The sequence below is a fragment of the Oncorhynchus kisutch genome, linkage group LG22 (genome assembly GCF_002021735.2).
Source record: "Oncorhynchus kisutch isolate 150728-3 linkage group LG22, Okis_V2, whole genome shotgun sequence".
NCBI classification, from domain to species: domain Eukaryota; kingdom Metazoa; phylum Chordata; class Actinopteri; order Salmoniformes; family Salmonidae; genus Oncorhynchus; species Oncorhynchus kisutch.
In genome coordinates this window covers 44,668,386-44,690,493 of record NC_034195.2, presented here as the reverse complement: position 1 = coordinate 44,690,493, position 22,108 = coordinate 44,668,386, and the positions used below count along the sequence as shown (strand labels likewise).

Here is a 22,108-nt window from a genome sequence, read left to right as displayed (position 1 = left end):
TGAAGGGAGTAGTACACAGCGTTGTACGAGATCTTCAGTTTCTTGGCAATTTCTCATATGGAATAGCCTTAATTTCTCAAAACAAGAATAGTTTCAGAAGAAAGTTATTTGTTTCTGGGCATTTTGAGCCTTTAATCGAACCCACAAATGCTGATGCTGTCTGTCTGTCTGTCTGTCTGTCTGTCTGTCTGTCTGTCTGTCTGTGTGTCTGTGTGTGTGTGTGTGATATGTAGGCCTATCGTTAAACTCTGTGGTTCTTTTTTGTCTACTCTCTGTTTTGTGTATGATTGACAGAAGAACGTTGTCTAATGGTTGTGTAAAAATGTTTTTCTGGTTGACAGAACATTGCAGGTCCTGAGGAAGACGCTGAAACAGTCTTTCTCCAACTGTACAGTCATACTGTCAGAACACAGAGTGGAACCACTGCTGGAGTGCCAGTCCTTCCTGGTTAGTACACGCGCACACACACGCACGCACGCGCACACACACACACACACACACACACACACACACACACACACACACACACACACACACACACACACACACACACACACACACACACACACACACAAGATCTATCCCCTTTAAGCATGAGGTTTTCCCCTTCGTTACCCCCCCCATCGCTTCCATTAAAATGCTTTAGTATTTCCCTGTTGGAGCTGAGAATAGAGCACCAATCACCAGCTAAATCATCTATCCTCCATTTTAGTGTAATTAAATTCTTCTATCAGGGCATCGCCATTTGTTAGCCTCAGAGTAAATCACTTATTTGATTAACAGTGTACCATGATATAGGGCAGGGCTATTCAACTCTTACCCTATGAGGTCTGGAGCCTGCTGCTTTTCCTTTCTACCTCATCATTAATTACATACATCTGGTGTGCCAGGTCTAAATCACTTCCTGCTTAAAGGGAAACAATGAAAAAAAGCAATGGAACTGGCTTCGCGGTCCAGAGTTGAGTTTGAGGGACTTAGGGCATGGTGTGGGCCGCATGCATGTGTGTGTGTGTGGTGTGTGTGTGTGTGTGTGTGTGTGTGTGTGTGTGTGTGTGTGTGTGTGTGTGTGTGTGTGTGTGTGTGTGTGTGTGTGTGTGTGTGTCTGTATGTTTGTTTGTTTGGGAAATATAAGTGAACTGTGTTTGTGTTCACAGAAGCAGAGAGCATGACAAGGCAGGCACAGTGACATACAATGCATTCGGAAAGTATTCAGACCTATTCACTTTTTCCACATTTGATTTACTTTACAGCCTTATTCTAAAATTGCTTAAATAAAACATTTTCCTCATCAATATACACACAATACCCCATAATGACTAAGCGATTAAAAATTTTTTTTTTGCAAATGTATATAGAAAAAAAATCCTTATTTACTTAAGTACTCAGACCCTTTGCTGTGAGACTCTAAATTGAGCTCAGGCTTATCCTGTTTCCATTGATCATCCTTGAGATGTTCCTACAACTTGATTGGAGTCCACCTGTGGTAAATTCAATTGATTGGACATGATTTGGAAAGGCACACATCTGTCTATATAAGGTCCCACAGTTGACAGTCCATATCAGTGTAAAAACCAAGCCATGAGGTCGAAGGAATTGTCCGTAGAGCAGCGAGACAGGATTGTGTCGAGGCACAGATCTGGTGAAGGGTACCAAAAAATGTCTGCAGCATTGAAGGCCCCCAAGAACACAGTGGCCTCCATCATTCTTTATTGGAAGAAGTTTGGACCCACCAAGACCTATAGCTGGCCTATAGCTGGCCGCCCCCGCCCAAACTGAGCAATCGGGGTAGAAGGGCCTTGGTCAGGGAGGTGACCAAGAACCCGATGGTCACTCTGACAGAGCTCCAGAGTTCCTCTGTGGAGATGGGAGAACCTTCCAGAAGGACAACCATCTCTGTAGCACTCCACCAATAAGGCCTTTATGGTATAGTGGCCAGGCGGAAGCCGGCAGGGACTGGGAGGCTTGTCAGGATCGAGAGAAAGATGAACGGAACAAAGTACAGAGAGATCCTTGATGAAAACCTGCTCCAGATCGCTCAGGACCTCAGCCTGGGGTGAAGGTTCACCTTCCAACAGGACAACAACCCTAAGCACACAGCCAAGACAACGCAGGAGTGGCTTCGGGACAAGTCTCTGAATGTCCTCGATTGAACATCTCTGGAGAGACCTGAAAATATCTGTGCAGTGACGCTCCCCAGCCAACCTGAAAAATAAAAAAAGCTAAATGTGGGCCTCCTGGGTGGCGCAGTGGTTAAGGGCGCTGTACTGCAGATCTTCAGAGGATCTGCAGATCAGAATTGGAGAAACTCCCCAAATACAGGTGTGCCAAGCTTGTAGCGTCATACCCAAGAAGACTTGAGGCTGTAATCACTGCCAAAGGTGCTTCAACAGAGTACTGAGTAAAGGGTCTGAATAGTTATGAAAATGTGATATTTCAATTGTTGTTTTCGTATACAAAAAACACAGTTTTGTTTTTACCCCCATGTCGTGGTATCCAATTGTCTCATCGCTACAACTCCCGTTCGGGCTCGGGAGAGACGAAGGTTGAAAGTCATGCGTCCTCTGATACACAACCCAACCTGCTTCTTAACACAGCGCCATCCAACCAATGTGTCGGAGGAAACACTGTGCACCTGGCAACCTTGGTTAGCGCGCACTGTGCCCGGCCCGCCACAGGAGTCGCTGGTGCACGATGAGACAAGGACATCCCTACCGGCCAAACCCTCCCTAACCCGGACGACACTAGGTCAATTGTGCGTCGCCCCACGGACCTCCCGGTCGCAGCCGGTTACGACAGAGCCTGGGCGCGAACCCAGAGTCTCTGGTGGCACAGCTGTTGCTGCAGTACAGCGCCCTTAACCACTGCGCCACCCAGGAGGCCCACATTTTTGCTTTTTCATTACGGGGTATTGTGTGTAGAATGATGATTACACAACCAGCATTATTCATTCTCCCCGCATTACACAACCAGCATTATTCATTCTCCCCACATTACACAACCAGCATTATTCATTGTCCCTGCATTACACAACCAGCATTATTCACTCTCCCTGCATTACACAACCTAGTGTGGTCATTTTCGTGCTTTACTGTACCACATTGGCAGCAGTTTTACTTTGGTTTGTATGCTCAGTGAATTGACTGGAATACGCTCCAAATTGTGGTGTGGTTTGAGGAGAACACTTACATTTTGTCAAGGCCGAGACCCTGTGGACACACTGGATACATTAATTCAAGTGTAAACCTAATGACCCTTTTAGAATGTACATTTTGGTGGGGTAAACTCCCCCCATTTTCTTTTGATGAATGCCAGAACAGCCCCTACACAACACAACACTAAACAATACATGAATTGGACTATAGCGGTGACAAACGGTGCCCGCAAACTGTTAGGGCCTACATAAAGCTGCCCCAACAGAGTCCCAAAACCTTACCACTTCTACACCTGGCTTTCAGGGAGCCTTGTCTGTTAGCGAAACAGTTCATTCAGCCTCATTTACTGCCTTTTAAAAAACATATGGCTGACTTGCTTAAACAAATGTGGTTTCTAGTGACAATTGAATTGTACAAACAATAGCATAAGAGGACAACGAGTGGATAAGAGGCAATCCGTAATTTCGATGAAGACATTAATGAGCGAGCTAGGACAGACGTAGTCAATATAGCTGTTTGTTCATCACTTTTTAAATGTATAGAGACAGAATTCAGAACATGGGCCATTCTTACAGTATTCTCCCTGTACACCAAGTCAGAACCATAGGATAAATAAATGGATATAAGCAGAAAATGAAAGCTCTTACAATATTCAGTGATGACATTTCTTTAAAACAGGCTATTGGCTACTTGTGCACCACCAGGTCAGAACAGTAGGCTAAATTATGAGGGGAAAAGGGACCAAATTATTAGGGTGAGCAATTTGGGCAGTTCTCGCTGCAAACACCAAAATAGATGATTGTTGAGTTGCGACTGTCGGTGTAAGCAGAAAGACCCAGCCAGGCATATCACAATATTTAAAAATACAATCGCGGAAAAACTGTTTGGAAAGCAAATGGCTATTTGCTATAAAGAGATAACAATGAAAATACTCCAATCTGTCTTTTAGTTAAAACATTCTAAATTTAGGCTAATTGAAGCGAACATTAGCCTAGTATCATATTGGCACCAGCGGAGAGCATCGTCCATATCCGATAGGCCGTCATTGGAAATAAGAATTTGTTCTTAACTGACTTGCCAAGTTAAATAAATAAATAAATATCCCCGGTGAGTGTGCATATTCACTGTCTTGGGTCAGTGCCAATTTAGTTTGTTTTTGGACTATCATTTCCTCCTCCAGGTTAGATGGACGTCATATTGTATTTGTATCTCCCCTTTTCGTAAGGCAATTATATGGATTGACAATATATTTTTTTATTGATCTGTTTGTCAATGTCAGCAGCCTAGGCTATCCTGTTATTTTTGTAGTATAAGAAAATGCATGCAAGAACTTGGGTGTCATGTACCTGTAAAAAATTGAATCTACTTTCACCCCTGGTCTAACCCATGTAGCCATTGGAACCTACCAACTCATCCCTCCCCTCCCTCTCTCCCCTCCTCCCTCCCTCCCTCCCCTCCAGATGATCGAGGGCAGTTCTATGAAGCGGTATGACTCCATTCAAAAGCTTTTGAACGAGACCAGCCACCTGAAGCAGGCCATAAGTGCTGCTGAGCGCCTCAAACTCTTCCCCCTGCACCGCCTCAACTCCAGCAAGCGACCCCCTCAATCCCAGCAGCCCAAGATCACCGCCCTGCAAGAGGAGGCTGAGGATGAGGTCCAGGACACACGTCTATAAGGAGGAGCACCTGACTAACTGGATGACATTTTGTCTTCTGAAATGCTCTTTCTCAATTGAACTTTCCTCGTTTCCTTGCATCCTCTCTCCTCGACTCCTTTTCAAAACACATTGGAGAAGTAGGCCTGGGAGGAGGGACCTTGGACCTTCTCCTCCAATATGGTTGAGACGGAGGTAAGGAGATAGGATGCAAGGAGTTGTGAAAAGACAAACGGAGAAAGAGCCAAGTTCCCTTTAATGTAGATGATAACAGTGTGAATGTGAGATGTGGTCTGTCCCTTTCTTTGGCGGGTCCTTATTGGTACAGGTATGGCTCTGTTCAGTCAAAAACACCATCCAGGTGTTTCCAGAGGGAGGTTTTGTTGAATTCTAATAACATTGGGATGCTAGTTTTGTTTGAATATAAGCCAATTCTTTTTGGCCAAGATTGTAAAGTTATAGGGTCCCTAACCCCAATGGAAAGCTGCCTGTAAATACAGAGTACGATGAAGTTGCCCACAGACACTGATTTGAGTTTTGTTTCCCTCGCAATGCATAAGGTTAGTGCCTCAGGGCAAATTATATTCAAAGCTGTAAATACACAAACAGGAATGAGAATGATGGGTGATGCTATGGACAAGTGATTAACCTGAAGTAGCCTTATTTGTTCTATTTGTATGCACTTTAAAGAAACCTGAGGTACTCTTTAGTTTTTTCATGGTGGTCTAGCGGGTTAATAGCAAGGAAAATAAATGATCAAATACAAAAAAAAGAAAAAAGAAACCCGCTTTTTTAAATGTGATTTGTCAAGCGTCCTTTGTTACTGTGGTTACTGGTCAGACTGAATTCTAACTGTGACAATGGCAGAGTTTTTTACAGTGTAAATGAAAAAAACAAAGCTATTTCTTATTCATAGGAAAGGGACACATGTCCAAAAATGTATAAACGACGTGTTTTGTTTTTCCAGAATCAAGAATATTTTGTTTTCAATTGATTATATTTCCAGTAAAACGATTTTTTTAAAAGTTTGTGAGTGGTCATTGGTAAGACAGTGTTTTTCCTCTGGTCCTGGTTACCATCTAGCCCATTTTATACCTGGTTCTAACTTGCGCCATTTGTCCTGATCTTGTCCACATTCTGATTGTGCCCATGTTTTTAGACAGTTGTAGACAATCAAAAGACACATTGTGATCCGATCGTGATCAGATCATCTTGCCCACCTCCGGATGTAGTCAGATACACATTGTGTCTGGATATCTTACAAGTGTAAACAGATCTGGACAGAGAAACCATTTAAATCATAGTTATTCCACTCTCTAAAGTAATTGACAGGTGGCACCATTGATTGATTACATCAATATAAATCTTACAATAAATCAATATTATTTTGAAAGAATAGGTGTGAAATTTGCATAAAGGAAGGGACCAGGATATCTGGTCACAATGCAGACACAGTGGATGGATAACAGGAATTTTAATACCATGTGTTGTAGACACATTTCTGGAAATATGGGCACAATCAGAATGTAGACAAGATCAGGACATAGGACCCATGTTAGCACCAGGTATAAACATGCCTTCTGTGTAATTAAGTTTTTTTTATTCCATGACTTTCTCCCATCAACATGACCCAAGTTATAGAGAATTACACCTGCAGTCTTGAAGTAAAGTGTTACTGCTTTCCCTTATAAATCATTTGTGAAGCATCTTGTACTTTATGTATGCTCTATGAAGCCTTCACAAGTTTTTTATTTTAAATTCTCAGTGGAGAGTGGTCTGGTATAAGAAGACGAGAGGTGGAGGACTTGGGGTTGACAGTGCAGTTTTAATGGTTGTGCTTAAAGGAACCAGGACATTTCTTTAAACTTCAGACAGCTATCATACAGAACACCAAAGACTGACTAAAATATATCCTGTACATAAATCAACAATGGCCATTCAAAATAACACATCCCCCCCTCCCAAAATAAATTAAGAAAACGTTTTTAAAAAGAAAGAAAAAAAATAACAAAACGTGCTGCTTTGAAATGTATATTGGGCTCCACTTAGAGGTCAAAGGTGAATCGATGGATGGAATTCTGGGTAGTTTAAAGTATTTATTTATGGTTCATAGTCAAAAGAAAGAAAATGTCCCGTGTTTGCAATTATCTTTACTTATTGCCACATTCCAATCACTTGGAAGTCTCCTATTATTACAGACATATATACAAGGTTTTTTTTCTTCTTTTTGACTTCTTCACTGTACAAGCTTAATACCACATACACCAATCTATATACCATTCATTTTACTAATCGTTCTTATTTACAAATATTTGGTAAAACCTTTATTCATTTCAACAGTATTTAAACCAACCTTGCAACTATTTAAACATAAAACACTTGAATATTCGAAAATACGTAATAGCTAAAAATGTCCTGTTTCTATTCTTTCACCCCAAAAGGTAAAACCTGTTTTAACTACTTGTTTTTCTTTTGACATAATTCCCTGTGAATTTCTTTTCTTTTTTTAAACTTCTTTCAATACTTAAATACTGTATAATATCATAAAACTATGGTCCCCAAGTACACAATTGTTATACAGTGTAACAAGTACGGATAACAAGTACAAATACTAAAAGGTCGTCATTAACCCTAACTTTACAACATGGAGGGATCAAAGCAGAGTGGTGGGAAGGATGGAAGGAAGGAAGGATGGATGGAAGGAAGGATGGAAGGAAGGATGGAAGGAAGGATGGAAGGAAGGATGGAAGGAAGGAAGGATGGAAGGAAGGAAGGAAGGAAGGAAGGAAGGAAGGAAGGAAGGAAGGAAGGAAGGAAGGAAGGAAGGAAGGATGGAAGGAAGGAAGGAAGGATGGAAGGAAGGAAGGATGGAAGGAAGGAAGGGGAAAAGAGGAGAAAGGGAGTTCATCTAGTACTTGGTATGGTTGTTGTTTTCATGCAGGTCTCGGTGTAGGATCGAGATTTCCTTGTGTTGTTGGTTGTTTTCGTTGTTGTTGTTGTTGTGTCTGGTTGGGGCCTGCCTTGTTTTGCTGCTGCTGCTTGGTTCAGTTCTGTTCGCGTTGCAATTAGTGGTCGTAGTGGGTGTTCGTGGTGCGGAGGCACTGCTGCTGCTGCTAGGCTAGTGGCTGCTGTCCCCTGCTGCTGGAGACAGGGAGCTGGGATATGGGTAGGACATCGATCGCCTCTTGCAAGAGGCTGCCTAAGGCAGGGATGGGGTTGGAGGCAGGGATGGGGTTGGAGGCAGGGATGGGGTTGGAGTGACGGCTGCCGGTCTGTAAAGGGGTACAGACAGACAGATAAGCACTAGGGCCGCTTTAACAGTGTTTCCCAACCCTCTAATGGGGGACCACCAGACAGTTCACATTTTTGTTCTAGGCCTGCACTAAGTGAGGTGAATTAGTTGAGTTAGTGCAAGGCTGGAATAAAAGCCTGTAAACCATAACCAGTGCTTTAGTTCGGTTAAACCTCCTTTTGACCATCTGTGTTCAATACTACAGCCTCTAACCGACTGCACTTTTCTCACCATCTGTGGTAGAGCGTTTGCTTCATGGTCGGTCCTGCGGCTGGGTGATTGTCCATTTGGAGAGCCAGAGAAGACGATGAAGTCCTCCTCGGACTGAGCAATCTGCAACACATAGAAATACACCCGGAAGAAAAGGTCAACCTCATGGTATGTGTGTGAGAAAGAGAATGATAGAGAAAAAGTGTGTGTGTGTGTGTGTGTGTGTGTGTGTGTGTGTGTGTGTGTGTGTGTGTGTGTGTGTGTGTGTGTGTGTGTGTGTGTGTGTGTGTGTGTGTGTGTGTGTGTGTGTGTGTGTGTGTGCATGGTACCTTGCTGATGTCTGGCTCTGACTTGCTGGAGCACATGGTCTGTAACTCCCTGATCAGATCAGTCTTGTTGTAAGAACACAGAGACAGACTCACATGGTCCCCATCTACAACACTGCAATCACACACAGTATAGTACAACATCAGCACAATCACACTATTACAACATCAGTACAATCACACTACAGTACAATCACACTACAGTACAACATCAGTACAATCACACTACAGTACAACATCAATACAATCACACTACACTACAACATCAGTACAATTACACTACAGTACGGTACAATCACACTACAGTACAACATCAGTACAATCACACTACAGTACAACATCAATACAATCACACTACAGTACAACATCAGTACAATTACACTACAGTACAATCACATTACAGATTACAGTACACTACAGTACAACATCAATACAATCACACTACAGTACAACATCAATACAATCACACTACAGTACAACATCAATACAATCACACTACACTACAACATCAGTACAATTACACTACAGTACAACATCAGTACAATCACACTACAATACAGTACAGTACAACATCAGTACAATTACACGACAGTACAGTACAATCCCACTATAGTACAGTACAACATCAGTACAATCACATTACAGTACACTACAGTACAACATCAATACAATCACACTACAGTACAACATCAGTACAATCTCACACTACAGTACAGTAAAGTACAACATCAGTACAATCACACTACAGTACAGTAAAGTACAACATCAGTACAATCTCACACTACAGTACAGTAAAGTACAACATCAGTACAATCCCACTACAGTACAGTAAAGTACAACATCAGTACAATCACACTACAGTACAGTAAAGTACAACATCAGTACAATCACACTACAATACAGTACAGTACAGTACAACATCAGTACAATCACACTACAGTACAGTACAGTACAACATCAGTACAATCACACTACAGTACAATACATTACAGTACAACATCAGTACAATCACACTACACTGCAGTACAACATCAGTACAATCACATTACCTACAACATCAGTGCAATCACACTACACTGCAGTACAACATCAGTACAATCACATTACCTACAACATCAGTGCAATCACACTACACTGCAGTACAACATCAGTACAATCACACTACAGTACAACATCAGTGCAAACACACTACAGTACAGTACAACATCAGTACAATCACAGTACAGAACAGTACAACATCAGTACAGTACAAGATCAGAACACTACACTACACTGACCCCTGCTGGATGGTCTCAGCAATACTCCATTCTATCACACATTTGTAACACGTTTCAGGAAACTAGGTGTATGTCACAAGTCACTACCTCAAAGGAGAGGCATTTGAATGCAAACATTTATTTTTTATCAAACTGCGGTTTTGGGCAGAAATGCCTTCTGAAACGTGAACTTTCATGTGCCTTAATAACAAACTTGTATTCCTTCCGTAAATACGAATACCATTGTTAAATTACGAGCCTAGTTGGTTTAGCAATGGACAAAGACAGGAACCTTCCCACTAGCCATGATTGGCTGAGATAATTGATGGGCTGGACATGCCGGGAGATGAGTTTGTATTGGTCTGTCATGTAGAATGCTTCAGTCTATAACATGAGCTGTTCAGTATGTGTTGATAGTCCTTTCCACCGTGTACTTATTTAACAATAGAACGTTAGCCAATCGAGAACTACAAAAGTTTTGCTACTTTTCGCAACAACATCAATGCCCTAAATTTAGTAGGCGATCTCGACAGATCAGCTGCAAAAAGTGATGGGCTACTTTCTGCACATGCCACGGTCAATGTGAACCGGAGTGACTTGACACAACGCTGGCCAAACAAGTTAAATGGTTCCAGTCTGCGGTGAAGCATTTATCCATGTATACAGGTAAGAGTCTAGCTACATTTTCAAATATTAAAAGTTTATAATTTTGTCAGAAAGTCATTTTCATTGCAAGTTAAATCACGTTAGCTAGCTGGCTCGCTAACTAACGTTACGTGTTCGAGCTGTGTAGAAATGTTATTGAATCAGAAATCCATTTGCATTGCTAGTTCTAGCCTAATGTTAGCTAGCTAACATTGAACCTAGTTGGTTCACTTTAGCTACCTGCAGAGTCATACTACAGCTATGACAATGTTTGTATTGGTAGTAGTATGAGTTGGGATTATGCCGGTTCATTGTTTAGCTAGCAAGCTACATGTCTACAACACTAAGCCAGATGATTACATGACCCATCAAATTAGCCAGGTGTGTCTGGGGGTGATTACAGCCATCTTTTATTTTTCATGAACATGTGTACATGTCTAGACAATAGTGACCCATCCACCTAGCTAGATGTGGCTGGGGGTGGTTATAGCATTTCCTTCACATGACCCATCAATTTAGACAAGTGTGTCTGATAAGCATCATCTAATAATGATACAATATTTATACAATTTGTTTGTCTGGACACTTTCTGTTTTTGATATTGGTACTATGCAAGTAACCACTTCACTGTACTGTTTACACCTCCTGTATCCTGTGCATGTGACAAATAAACGTATATATTATTTGATATAGTGTGTGTTTACCAGAGACGGTAATGTGAAGAACAACATGACCTGCACCAAAGTCAGATTAGGATATGGGCCAAGAACTAGATAAAGTGTATTTTCACCTGGAGGTTTTTCCTTATTGTAGGCTACTACTTTTACCACTTTTAGTCTTGAAATCTTTGGTTGTTTACTAAACTACTGACTCTGTTTAGTACATAACCTCACATGTGTGAATCCTTAAAGAGATGGGTGGGGTTAAGGCTTAAGAGGGTGTGAATGATCCTGAATGGGTGTAGATGAAGAAGAGCTCTCCAGTGAGGTTACAATACTAGTGGTTGCATCATATAAACTCATTTTACTCATTTTACTGGAAAACAATCCTAATGGATACTTCCCAAAAGGGTCAAATGAACGGCTCAGGTTAGGATCACTAACCTCGGAGTATTGCCGTTGGTGATGAAGAGGACATCAGCGCTGGACAATGACCCTGCAGGCAAGAAAAGGACAACATGAATAACCATTATGGCTATTCAAACTCAAAAGGTAGGGTAAACTTAACTAAAGTAGTGAAAAACACTGATTCATCCTACCTTCTCTGAGAGAATCTCCACAGCTCCAGTTGGAGGCGGGGTTTCCCCTTCTTTCGCGGGCTGGTATTGGCTCATCTCCACATGCTACTGTCCTACCCCTTCCTGCCGCCGCCCCCTTTACAGGAGCCAATGGTTGAGAGAGGGAAGGTCCCACCTCGGAACTTCAACAGGTGCCTGTTAATCTCTGATGAGGAGGGAAACATGGACATTTAGGACTAAAACTATTCTCTCTATCCACCTATACAACTACCAATCTACCTTCCTCCCAACTAGGCAAACAATCAGTCTACCTATCATCCATCAATCCAAAATACATAAGACAAACACAAATTCAACCCAGATGAACACTATAGGGCCAAACCGATCCAAGCAAGACGAGCTGTACTGAGCTGGCCTGGTAACGCATCCACCATTGTTGCTGGACCCGTGCTGGAAAGGACAATGTGAAAAGAAACTAGCTGAGCCATTACAGGTCGGGTCGGCCCTATAGTTTAATTCAGGCAATAGTGTAGTGTGTACCCACCGTGCCGTGGCAAAGGGCATCCCTGCAGGACGGCTTTGTTGACCAGGATACTGAGAGCAGCCTTGACCACCGCTCGCTGGCCTGAGCTCAGGTGGTGTTTGCTAGGTGATGCCCAGTGTCAGGAGACGATGGCCTACTCCACATGAAGGACCACCACTATGTTCCAGAGCCGGGAGACGATGGCCTACTCCACGTGAAGGACCTCCACTATGTTCCAGAGCCGGGAGACGATGGCCTACTCCACGTGAAGGACCTCCACTCTGTTCCAGAGCCGGGAGACGATGGCCTACTCCATGTGAAGGACCTCCACTCTGTTCCAGAGCCGGGAGACGATGGCCTACTCCACGTGAAGGACCTCCACTATGTTCCAGAGCCAGGCCAGCCACCTGGACTAACATAGATACAGAAATAACAGAATGAAGTCGCCCACAATCACGGATCTTAGTTTTGTCAGTTTGTGTTTTCTGGTCCGGATGATGATCCTAGATCTGTTCCTAAGGGAGCAGTGTCTTCCTGTGACTGACCTTATGGAGCAGCATAATCCAAGATTACTGAACAGAATGAGGCAAGTATAACTCTAGTTTTATAACAACATTTAGAAATACTGTTTACCACAGTTGATGAAGGTGTCCAACAGATGTTCTTTAGTCAGACCCCTGTCCACCTCCACCCAGATGTCACAGGCCACACCCACAGACTCCTGCTTCGTCTTGATGCAGAGGGAAGTCTGATTGGCTAGGTACTCTTGACAGGTCCCCTTACGGCCCATAACACAAAGTGACACACTAAGCGTTCTTTCTATCCTGTCCTTTATTAGCAAGCCGTTTCAGACACACTTATGGAGAAAGGCAGAGAATTAGGACACAGCCACATTCTCATTCCCCAAAATATGTGGCCAGTAGAGGGCACAAAAATACTAAACCCAAAATCCAAGTGATCTGTTTTGTGAATCCATATAATCATATTCTATTTCTCCTCTTTCCTTGTGTGTGTGTGTGTGTGTGTGCGCATGCGTGCGTGTGTGTGTATGTGTGTGCGTGTGTGTGTGTGTACCAGGAAGATGTAGTTCTGAAGCAGCTGAAGAGGCATGAGGGATTCCAGGGCCAGCTCATCAAGGCACGACTCTGACAGGCCTGTCAAGAAACACAAAAACAGACAGGAAATGAGCAAATCACAACACACACAGACACACACACTCATATGCAGACACATAGACATATGAAGACAAACAGACAGACAGACAGACACACACACACACACACACACACACACACACACACACAACCGTTCAATTCAGACACATAGACATTTGCTCCCGAGTGGCGCAGCGGTCTAATTCAATGAAGACACACACACACAGACATATGAACACACACAGTGTTTGACAGTGCTTTAAATTTCAGCTACGCTGTCTCAGTGTCAGAAACTAGAGGAATCTTCCCTGTGCTGTCAAAACACAGTGTTCTAAGCAGACAGGAAATGAGCCAGCCAGCATTACACAGCAGAAAGAAAAACAGCTAGCTAAAGCTTCCCGGGCAACACTACAACACTCTGGCAGTGGGTGGATAGGGGATCAATAAAGACCCGAATCAGGTACACACACACACACACATACACACACACACACACACATTCATATACACACACACACACACACACACATTAACAACAGCACCACACTGTATAAAAACACAAAATACATGATATACTCAAACACGCACACGTGCATACCGACAATAAATGCAGCACAAAAACTTAAACCTCCACATACTGTGTCTAGACAACTTTACTTCAACATTACACATTTACACAGTTGATACTTTAAAGGTTCTGTAAGCACACACAGAGTGCACCCACCCACACACCCACTCCCTTACAGGCGACAACGAAGACAAACCCACAACCCATCGGGGGTGCTGATCTTCACTGACACAGTAACTAGACATATTTCTCTAAAACTGCCAAACTCCCTCCCTCCCTCCATATCTCATCCATAATGCATCCCCATTTCCACTGTTCTCGTTCTCTTTCATCCCACCCTTCACTACGGATCCCCTCCCTTACTCTCTTGTCCTTGTGTTTTGATAAAGCGGTTGCTCCGGCACAATTCCCACAGATGGTTTCCCCTTGACGTGTTAAACTGAGGACAGACCCCTCCTCCTCTCCATTGTCTGAGCTCAGACAGACTGGATGATCTTTCCCCTGGCTAGACTAGATTTCACTCCGTCGGTTCAGACTCTATGTAACGAGCCAATCATTCACTAGGCTCTTGTGACAGCTGTCATAGCGTTGACTATCATTAAATGTGAAGACTGTATATTCCCAAATCAATTCTCTATGTGTCATTTAATAACACGATTAAACTAATCATGTCACTTTAATTAACGAGGAAGTCGGGGCACCACGGGAAAATGTTTAAAGAGTATTTATTTCCCGAATGAACTCTTCCGATATTTTCACATCTTATCGTTTACAGTCACTTATTAATGTATTATTACCTCATCAGTCTCATTACTGAACGTTGCACACCCTTGGATATCTGCACGAACCCCAACATAAATCAGGAATCAGCCATATACAAATTGGCTTAATTATTTTATTTACTAACTAATCAATCACAGAATTACATAAAAACACACACAATTGGTGGGCTAAGCCGATCTGACGGCTTGGTAGACAAAGGAAAGGGGTGGGACAGCTCAAGAGTGGGAAAATCAGTGCTGATAACTACACTCATAGAAATTGCCTTGAACATGAACAACCCCTCATTCGAAAATAAATGGCAATTTAAATATTTACAAGTGTAGGTCTTGCTGTCCCACTCTGCATTCGCCGATCCGTCTGCTGGATATTAGTTCATCAGAGAGTCTCTGGTTATTTAACTCTGGCCGCTGTGTCCTTTGTAGCTATGTTATAATGGATACGTCAACGTACCCTGTAGTTCTTAGAGTTGTTCTCTTAGAGTAGATGCTCCCGCCATTGTCGGTATTCTCGTCCTAGACTTACGTATATTTTCAGCTGCGGACTGATAAAGGTCACGGTCTAGGATTTACTTCTTCAGTAGTGATCGATAGTTTCAGAGTTTAGCCATTTCAACGTGGGGACTCCGTCCCTGCGTTATCTTGACTCGTTTGTATATTTCTTAAACATTCGTGGCGTCTAACATTCGGGGGTCTCTTTGGCATAAGTAGTACTTCTTCTCTGTTGAAAGTTTCAGAGTTCCAGCCATTTCAACGTGGGAACTCCCGTGCCTGCGTTTTTAACTAATGTAAATGTTGTCAGGAGTCCTTTATAAGCACTCGCCTCGGACGGCGGTTCCATCCCTTTTGTCCCAATGTGCTTGCGTGGCCGTGGTTACTGACTGGGAAAAACTTTACATGAAAGACAATTCTCATTTTGGAGGCTAAAATACATTTCATCTTTATATTTGTGAGAAGTAGTTTCACACCATGCAAGATGCAAATCTGAGAAATACATTGTGAAAGCTCTTAAAGTTACAATGTTTCCGTTATAACGTCACGCAGTAAATGTTGGACATGATTATTGTTTAAATACCCACGGACCATTCCAACTGGTTGGAATACAGAAATATTGTTACATTAGAAAACCTTCTGAGGTTATCGTACTGCAAAGTCTTTCTCTGTGGTAACAAAGGGATTTTCAACTTTCCTTTTGGCAGTGGGGAAAGGAGTTTCGGTATTTACGACCGTCATAAAACAGCCGACTTCCCACTCTCCCCCTCTACGAGAGAGCACGCTCTAAAGCCGACCCACTGTAACCTGATCCTTCAGCTCTTCACAGGAGAGTCATGACACAGCATTAACATTGAAACATTGAAATTGGAATAGTTGATTTGGTTCTGGGTGCCGAGATTAGTCATTCATAGACAGGACCCAGATTAGATTAGTCATTCTTAATCAGGACACATTGGGGAGTTTGTCCAAACAATGTGACCGGGAAATTGCCTCCTTGGAGAAATATATTAAATATATTATATACTAATCGACTCAATTATAGAGGGGTAAAGGTGTAACGGTTTTCTTCTTCCTCTGACGAGGAGGAGTAGGAAGGATCGGAGGACCAAAGCACAGCGTGGTACTTGTTCATCTTATTTATTTTAACTGAACAACATCAAACAAAGAAACAAAAAAGCCCAACCGAAACAGCTCTGTCAGGTGCAAACCACACTAAACAGAAAGTAGAATCACCCACAACTCAAGGGTGAAAACAGGCTGCCTAAGTATGGTTCTCAATCAGGGACAACGATTGACAGCTGCCTCTGATTGAGAACCATACCAGGCCAAACACAGAAATACCAAATCATAGAAAAGAGAACATAGACTGCCCACCCAACTCACGCCCTGACCATACTAAATCAAAGACATCACAAAGGAACTAAGGTCAGAACGTGACAAAAGGGCTCTATTCAATCTTTACAGATTCCGCAATAGAAACTTAATGGTAATTTCCGACTGAGTCGACATATTCAGTGTTTATTGTGAATGCAGTCTCCACTAAAGCGGGAACATTGCCTTTAAATTTCAATCACGTTGTAAAGCTGAACTTCCGCGATGTGGATTGAATTAGAGCCCAACGTGTGTGTGTGTGTTTATTTTGGGCAGCCTCTCAGTGTGAGTGTGGTGTGTTGTGATTGGGCCAAGATCAATTAGGCTCGTGGCCCAGCCCTCTCCAGCTTGGCCCGGTCACACCTTTGGACAGGACCCAGGGACGAGTGTCATCCAACAGAGCTGCCCTGTGTAAGGATGTGTGTGATACAGAAATAGAAAGAGAGTGATAGAGATTGTGTGTGTGTGCATGTGTGCATGTGTGTGTGTGCGTGTGTGTTTGTGTGTGTGTGTGTGTGTGTGTGTGTGTGTGTATGCATGGGCTTGTGTGTGTGTGTCTATGACCTTTGCTACACCAGCTGCAATGCCAGGTGCCTGGAAGAGCCCTGATATCAATAAGCAGCTATCAAGGAGTCAATTATTTCCAAAACAATTCATCCAACAGTCACTGCAATTCAGCTTTTACCTGTGAATGTGAATATAACTAAATTAAACTTTATTGACAGTCATTCATAAGACAAACATTTATTCTTAACAAAAAAAAGTTAGTTTTATTTTACAGCCTGCTATTCATCTACTATTTACTCCTAAATGTCCAATTAAATAGTGAGTAACGTTGAGAGATAACAGAGGGCCGGTGATTCATTCAGTGAATCAAATGAAAAAAAAAATCTTAAGACCCATACTTCCCATAGTGATTCCCCTGCAATCAACTTACACTGTAAGAGCGATTTATCAGAGAGAATAAGAAAGATTCACATTTATATAAGTGATTCGGTTCAGCAGGGAGTCGCTGGGTGCTTGGTATTCCGTTGGGTGCCATCCATTCCATCATGCTGACAAGGGGAAATTCAAACTTGAATCAGGAGGCGGTCAGGAGGCGGTCAGGGACAGCAGCTGTTTGGACCGTGTTGCGTTACAGCTCAAAATAGACCGCAACACCTCGGTAAACTTGGCTCTGGTTGGAGGATACGTCTAAAATAACAGACAAGGCTCAGCTCACTGCCTGAGATAGGGACCAACATGCATTCTCTCTGTTTTGGGATATCCTTTAGAGATAGCGGGCTAGTCGGGATATTCTTTAGGGATAGCGGGCTAGTCAGGATATTCTTTAGGGATAGCGGGTTAGTCAGGATATCCTTTAGGGATATCGGGCTAGTCGGGATATTCTTTAGGGATAGCGGGCTAGTCGGGATATCCTTTAGGGATAGCGGGCTAGTCGGGATATCCTTTAGAGATAGCGGGCTAGTTGGTATATCCTTTAGAGATAGCGGGCTAGTCGGGATATTCTTTAGAGATAGCAGGCTAATTGGTATATCCTTTAGAGAGGGTAGCCTAGTGGTTAGAGCATTGGACTAGTAACCAAAAGGTTGCAAGTTCAAATCCCCAAGCTGACAAGGTACAAATCTGTCATTCTGCCCCTGAACAGGTAGTTAACCCACTGTTCCTAGGCTGTCATTGAAAATAAGAATTTGTTCTTAATAAGCTGATTTGACTGGAAGCCGCTAGCATGCTCTCTGTCCTCATAGGTAAGGAGCTGTAATGATTGTCATTCAATTGATTCATTTCTTATCCTATTATAAATACCAATATGACTTTAACACTTTGACATGGCCTCAGCTATTGATGTTGATGTTTACCACAGTGTAGCTTAGCACGCTATCTCTAAAGGATATCCCAACTAGCCCTCTATCTCTAAAGCTCAACTAGCCCGCTATCTCTAAAGGATATCACGACTAGCCCTCTATCTCTAAAGGATATCCCAACTAGCCCGCTATCTCTAAAGCCCAACTAGCACGCTATCTCTAAAGGATATCACGACTAGCCCTCTATCTCTAAAGGATATCCCAACTAGCCCGCTATCTCTAAAGCCCAACTAGCCCGCTATCGCTAAAGGATATCCCGACTAACCCACTATCTCTAAAGGATATCCCGACTAGCCCGCTATCTCTAAAGAATATCCTGACTAGCCCACTATTTATTTTTTAATTTACTAGGCAAGTCAGTTAAACCATACAGAGAGAAGTTCCTGATGGTGTGTTTGTGAGTCTATATGTATATTACTGTACGTTATTCAGTATACCTCCATATGTCTGAGACAACAGTACATGATCAGTGTCCCAGTACCTTGAAGCCCCTGGCAGCAGTGATGTGTGCAGTGGTCCAGCCCTCACAGTTATCCTGGTTGAGCAAGGTGCTAGACAGCACCGGGATCGTGGCAGGACCAGGACTATGGTTGCAGTCAGGGTCATGGTGTGGGTACAGTCAGGGTTAGAGTCATGGTGTGGATACAGTCAGGGGCAGGGTGGCAGAGGAGGAGCCGCAGAGTGTCTACATGTCCCAAGCTGAATGCCTCGTGGAGAGCCTTGCAGCTGTCCTGTGGATCACACACACATATTAGCATTGGGACACACACACGCACACACACACACGCGCGCATGCACACATGCACACAAATAAATTATCCACCTACACACACTTAAACCTGTTCACACAAAATTGGCAATGCTTTCTGTGCAATATTAGTCAATATAATTTCTACAAATGTGATATGACAAAAATAGCCCAGTGGAGCTGTGTAAGTAGGTAGCTGCCCAGGGACAACAATGTGGTGGCTATTCACAGAGGGGAGTCACCAATTATAACGGAACTAACTATAAAACTAAACAAAACACATTCATAAATCATTGTCAAGAACAATTAGTCATATGCCATATAGTTGCTATAGAGACACAGGAAACCTATATGTGAAATGCGTTGAACCATGATCACAGACTTTATATTTAAAAAAAGGCTCTGTTGGTTTCTGGTCCTATGCTATGTTGTAAAGGTCCTTGTGTTGTGATGCAAATGTAATAGTGAATTCCCTTGGAGGGAAACAGTGTTTTGAAGGGTATTTATTCTAGTGACAGGACGCCACGACTCGCCTATCAGACTTCAAAACCCAGTAGCTTTCTATGATCTTGATTGTTTGTTCAAAAACAGTCCTGAGTGTGACAATAACAGACAGTTGAGTAAATGAGAGGACAAAAGAGTGAGTCATTAGACAGACAATAACAGACAGTATGAAAACAGGGGAACTGGGGGGGGGGGGGGGGGGGGGGGCTGCAGAGGACAACAGGGCACAGCTGAGAACAGCTGGGGCCAGTTGGGGACATTATGGGACAAGATAGGCTAGTTGGTGACTTACGGTGGTGGCTCTTGAGCGGTCGGCCCCGGGGTTGACCAAGGCACTGGTACAGTCCAGCCTGTCGGCTCTGCTGGCCATGAACAGAGGGGTCTTCCCCCAATGGCCCTTTGGTCCACATCAGCCCCACCGAACACTAGGGCCTCCACACACCTGGACATGGGACACACACAGGAGAAGAGGTTGGGTTATATGCATAGATGTAGTGAAATTCTGCGACTATTAAATGTTTTGGGAACATCTCTGTGCTGTCAAACTGTCAACCTCTCTCTGTATTGTGAGAGCAGACATACAGTACTGCTCTGAGGATGTTTAGTTGAGGCAGGCCAATGAAGGTCTTTGTGTGTGTTTTTGGTTTTACTATGCTTGTGGGGACCAGAAGTAAAACAGGAAAATATGGACAAGTGAGGACATCTAGCCGGTCCCCACAAGGAAAAAGGCTATTTTAGGCTCAGGGGTTAGGTTTAGGATTAGGGTTACAACTAGGCTTTGAGGTTTAGGGGTTAGGGCAGGGGTGGGCAACATTTTTGGCTCGAGGGCCACATCGAGATTTTGAAATTCAACGGAGGGACGCATTTTTTGGGGGACCAATTGTTTGTTAAAATCAATTTGCGGGGGCCTCCTGAGTAGCTCAATTGGCCCAGCGATGTCCGGGTTCCTTGTCCCATTGTGCTCTAGCAACTCCTGTGGCGGGCTGGGCGCATGCCCGCTGACACGGTCGCCAGGTGTATTGCGTTTCCTCTGACACATTGGTGTGACTGGCTTTTGGGTTAAGCGGGCATTGTGTCAAGAAGCAGTGCGGCTTGGCTGGGTTGTGTTTCGGAGGATGCATGGCTCTAGACCTTCGCCTCTCTGAGTCTGTACGGGAGTTGCAGCGATGGGACAAGACTACCAATAGGATACCACAAAATTGAAAAAAAAAAAGAAAAAAAAAAAAAGTAATTTAGGTAATCTCACAGGCCAGATTGAAGTTCCCGGCGAGCCGGATATGGCCCGTTGGCTGTACTCCCCCCCCCCCTTGGGTTAGGGGTTCGATTTAGGAGTTAGGTTTAGGGGTTAGGTTTAGGCCTGGGGTTAGATTTAGGAGTTAGGTTTAGGGGTTAGGTTTAGGGCTAGGGGTTAGATTTAGGAGTTAGGTTTAGGGGTTAGGTTTAGGCCTGGGGTTAGATTTAGGAGTTAGTGTTAGGTTTAGGAGTCAGATTTAGGAGTTAGGGTTAGGTTTAGGGCTAGGGGTTAGGTTTAGGGCTAGGGGTTAGGTTTAGGGCTAGGGTTTAGATTTAGGGGTTAGTGTTAGGTTTAGGAGTCAGATTTAGGAGTTAGGTTTAGGGGTTAGGTTTAGGCCTGGGGTTAGATTTAGGAGTTAGTGTTAGGTTTAGGAGTCAGATTTAGGAGTTAGGGTTAGGTTTTGGGGATTGGGGTTAAAGTTAAGCAGCAGGGGCAGCAGTGTAGCCTAGTGGTTAGAGCATTGGACTAGTAACCAAAAGGTCGCAAGATCAAATCCCCAACGTACAAATCTGTCCTTTTCCTAGGCCGTCATTGAAAATAAGAATTAGTTTTTAACTGATTGTCCTAGTAAAATAAAAAGGATAGGGGTTAGGGAAAATATGATTTTGACTAGGAATCAATTGTTTGGTCCCCAGAAGGATAGTAAAACAAATAATATTGGGGGAAAGCCGATCGGCACGCTGACTGTCACATCACACACAGAATACATGACTATACATTACTGTAGCTCTGGTAATATACTGTATGCTCTGCCCAGGGACAGGATTAAGGCCTACTTCAGCTGCCTTTCTTCAATTTCCACACTCAACAGAGCATGCTATTGGCCCTGGGCTGGCAATGTGTGCCCAGCGCAGCACTGCTGACATAAAGGAAAAGGCATCCAGGTTTCTTGGGTGTCCACACAGCGGCGTGAGACCATGGGCGGCACCATTGAGGACATCTCCATGTTGATGTATTCAATTTTCTTCGTTTACTGGTAAACAAACTGAAATGGTGCATCGTGCCTGCAGTGTGTTTGTTTGAACAGGTACCTA

General features: G+C 43.3%; 1 protein-coding gene and 1 pseudogene across 1 annotated transcript in view; one reads left to right on the top strand and one right to left on the bottom strand.

Annotated features, from left to right (window-relative positions):
• The window catches only part of LOC109867022 (cystic fibrosis transmembrane conductance regulator-like), a 71,904-nt gene extending 65,746 nt beyond the window's left edge, over positions 1–6,158 (top strand). The window contains 2 exon segments of the mRNA XM_031801336.1: positions 342–447; positions 4,613–6,158. Of these exon segments, the coding sequence (XP_031657196.1) occupies positions 342–447; positions 4,613–4,828 (322 nt within the window). The 3' untranslated portion in view covers positions 4,829–6,158.
• Positions 6,159–6,612: 454 nt separating this feature from the next.
• The window catches only part of LOC109867163 (cortactin-binding protein 2-like), a 108,031-nt pseudogene continuing 92,535 nt past the window's right edge, over positions 6,613–22,108 (bottom strand).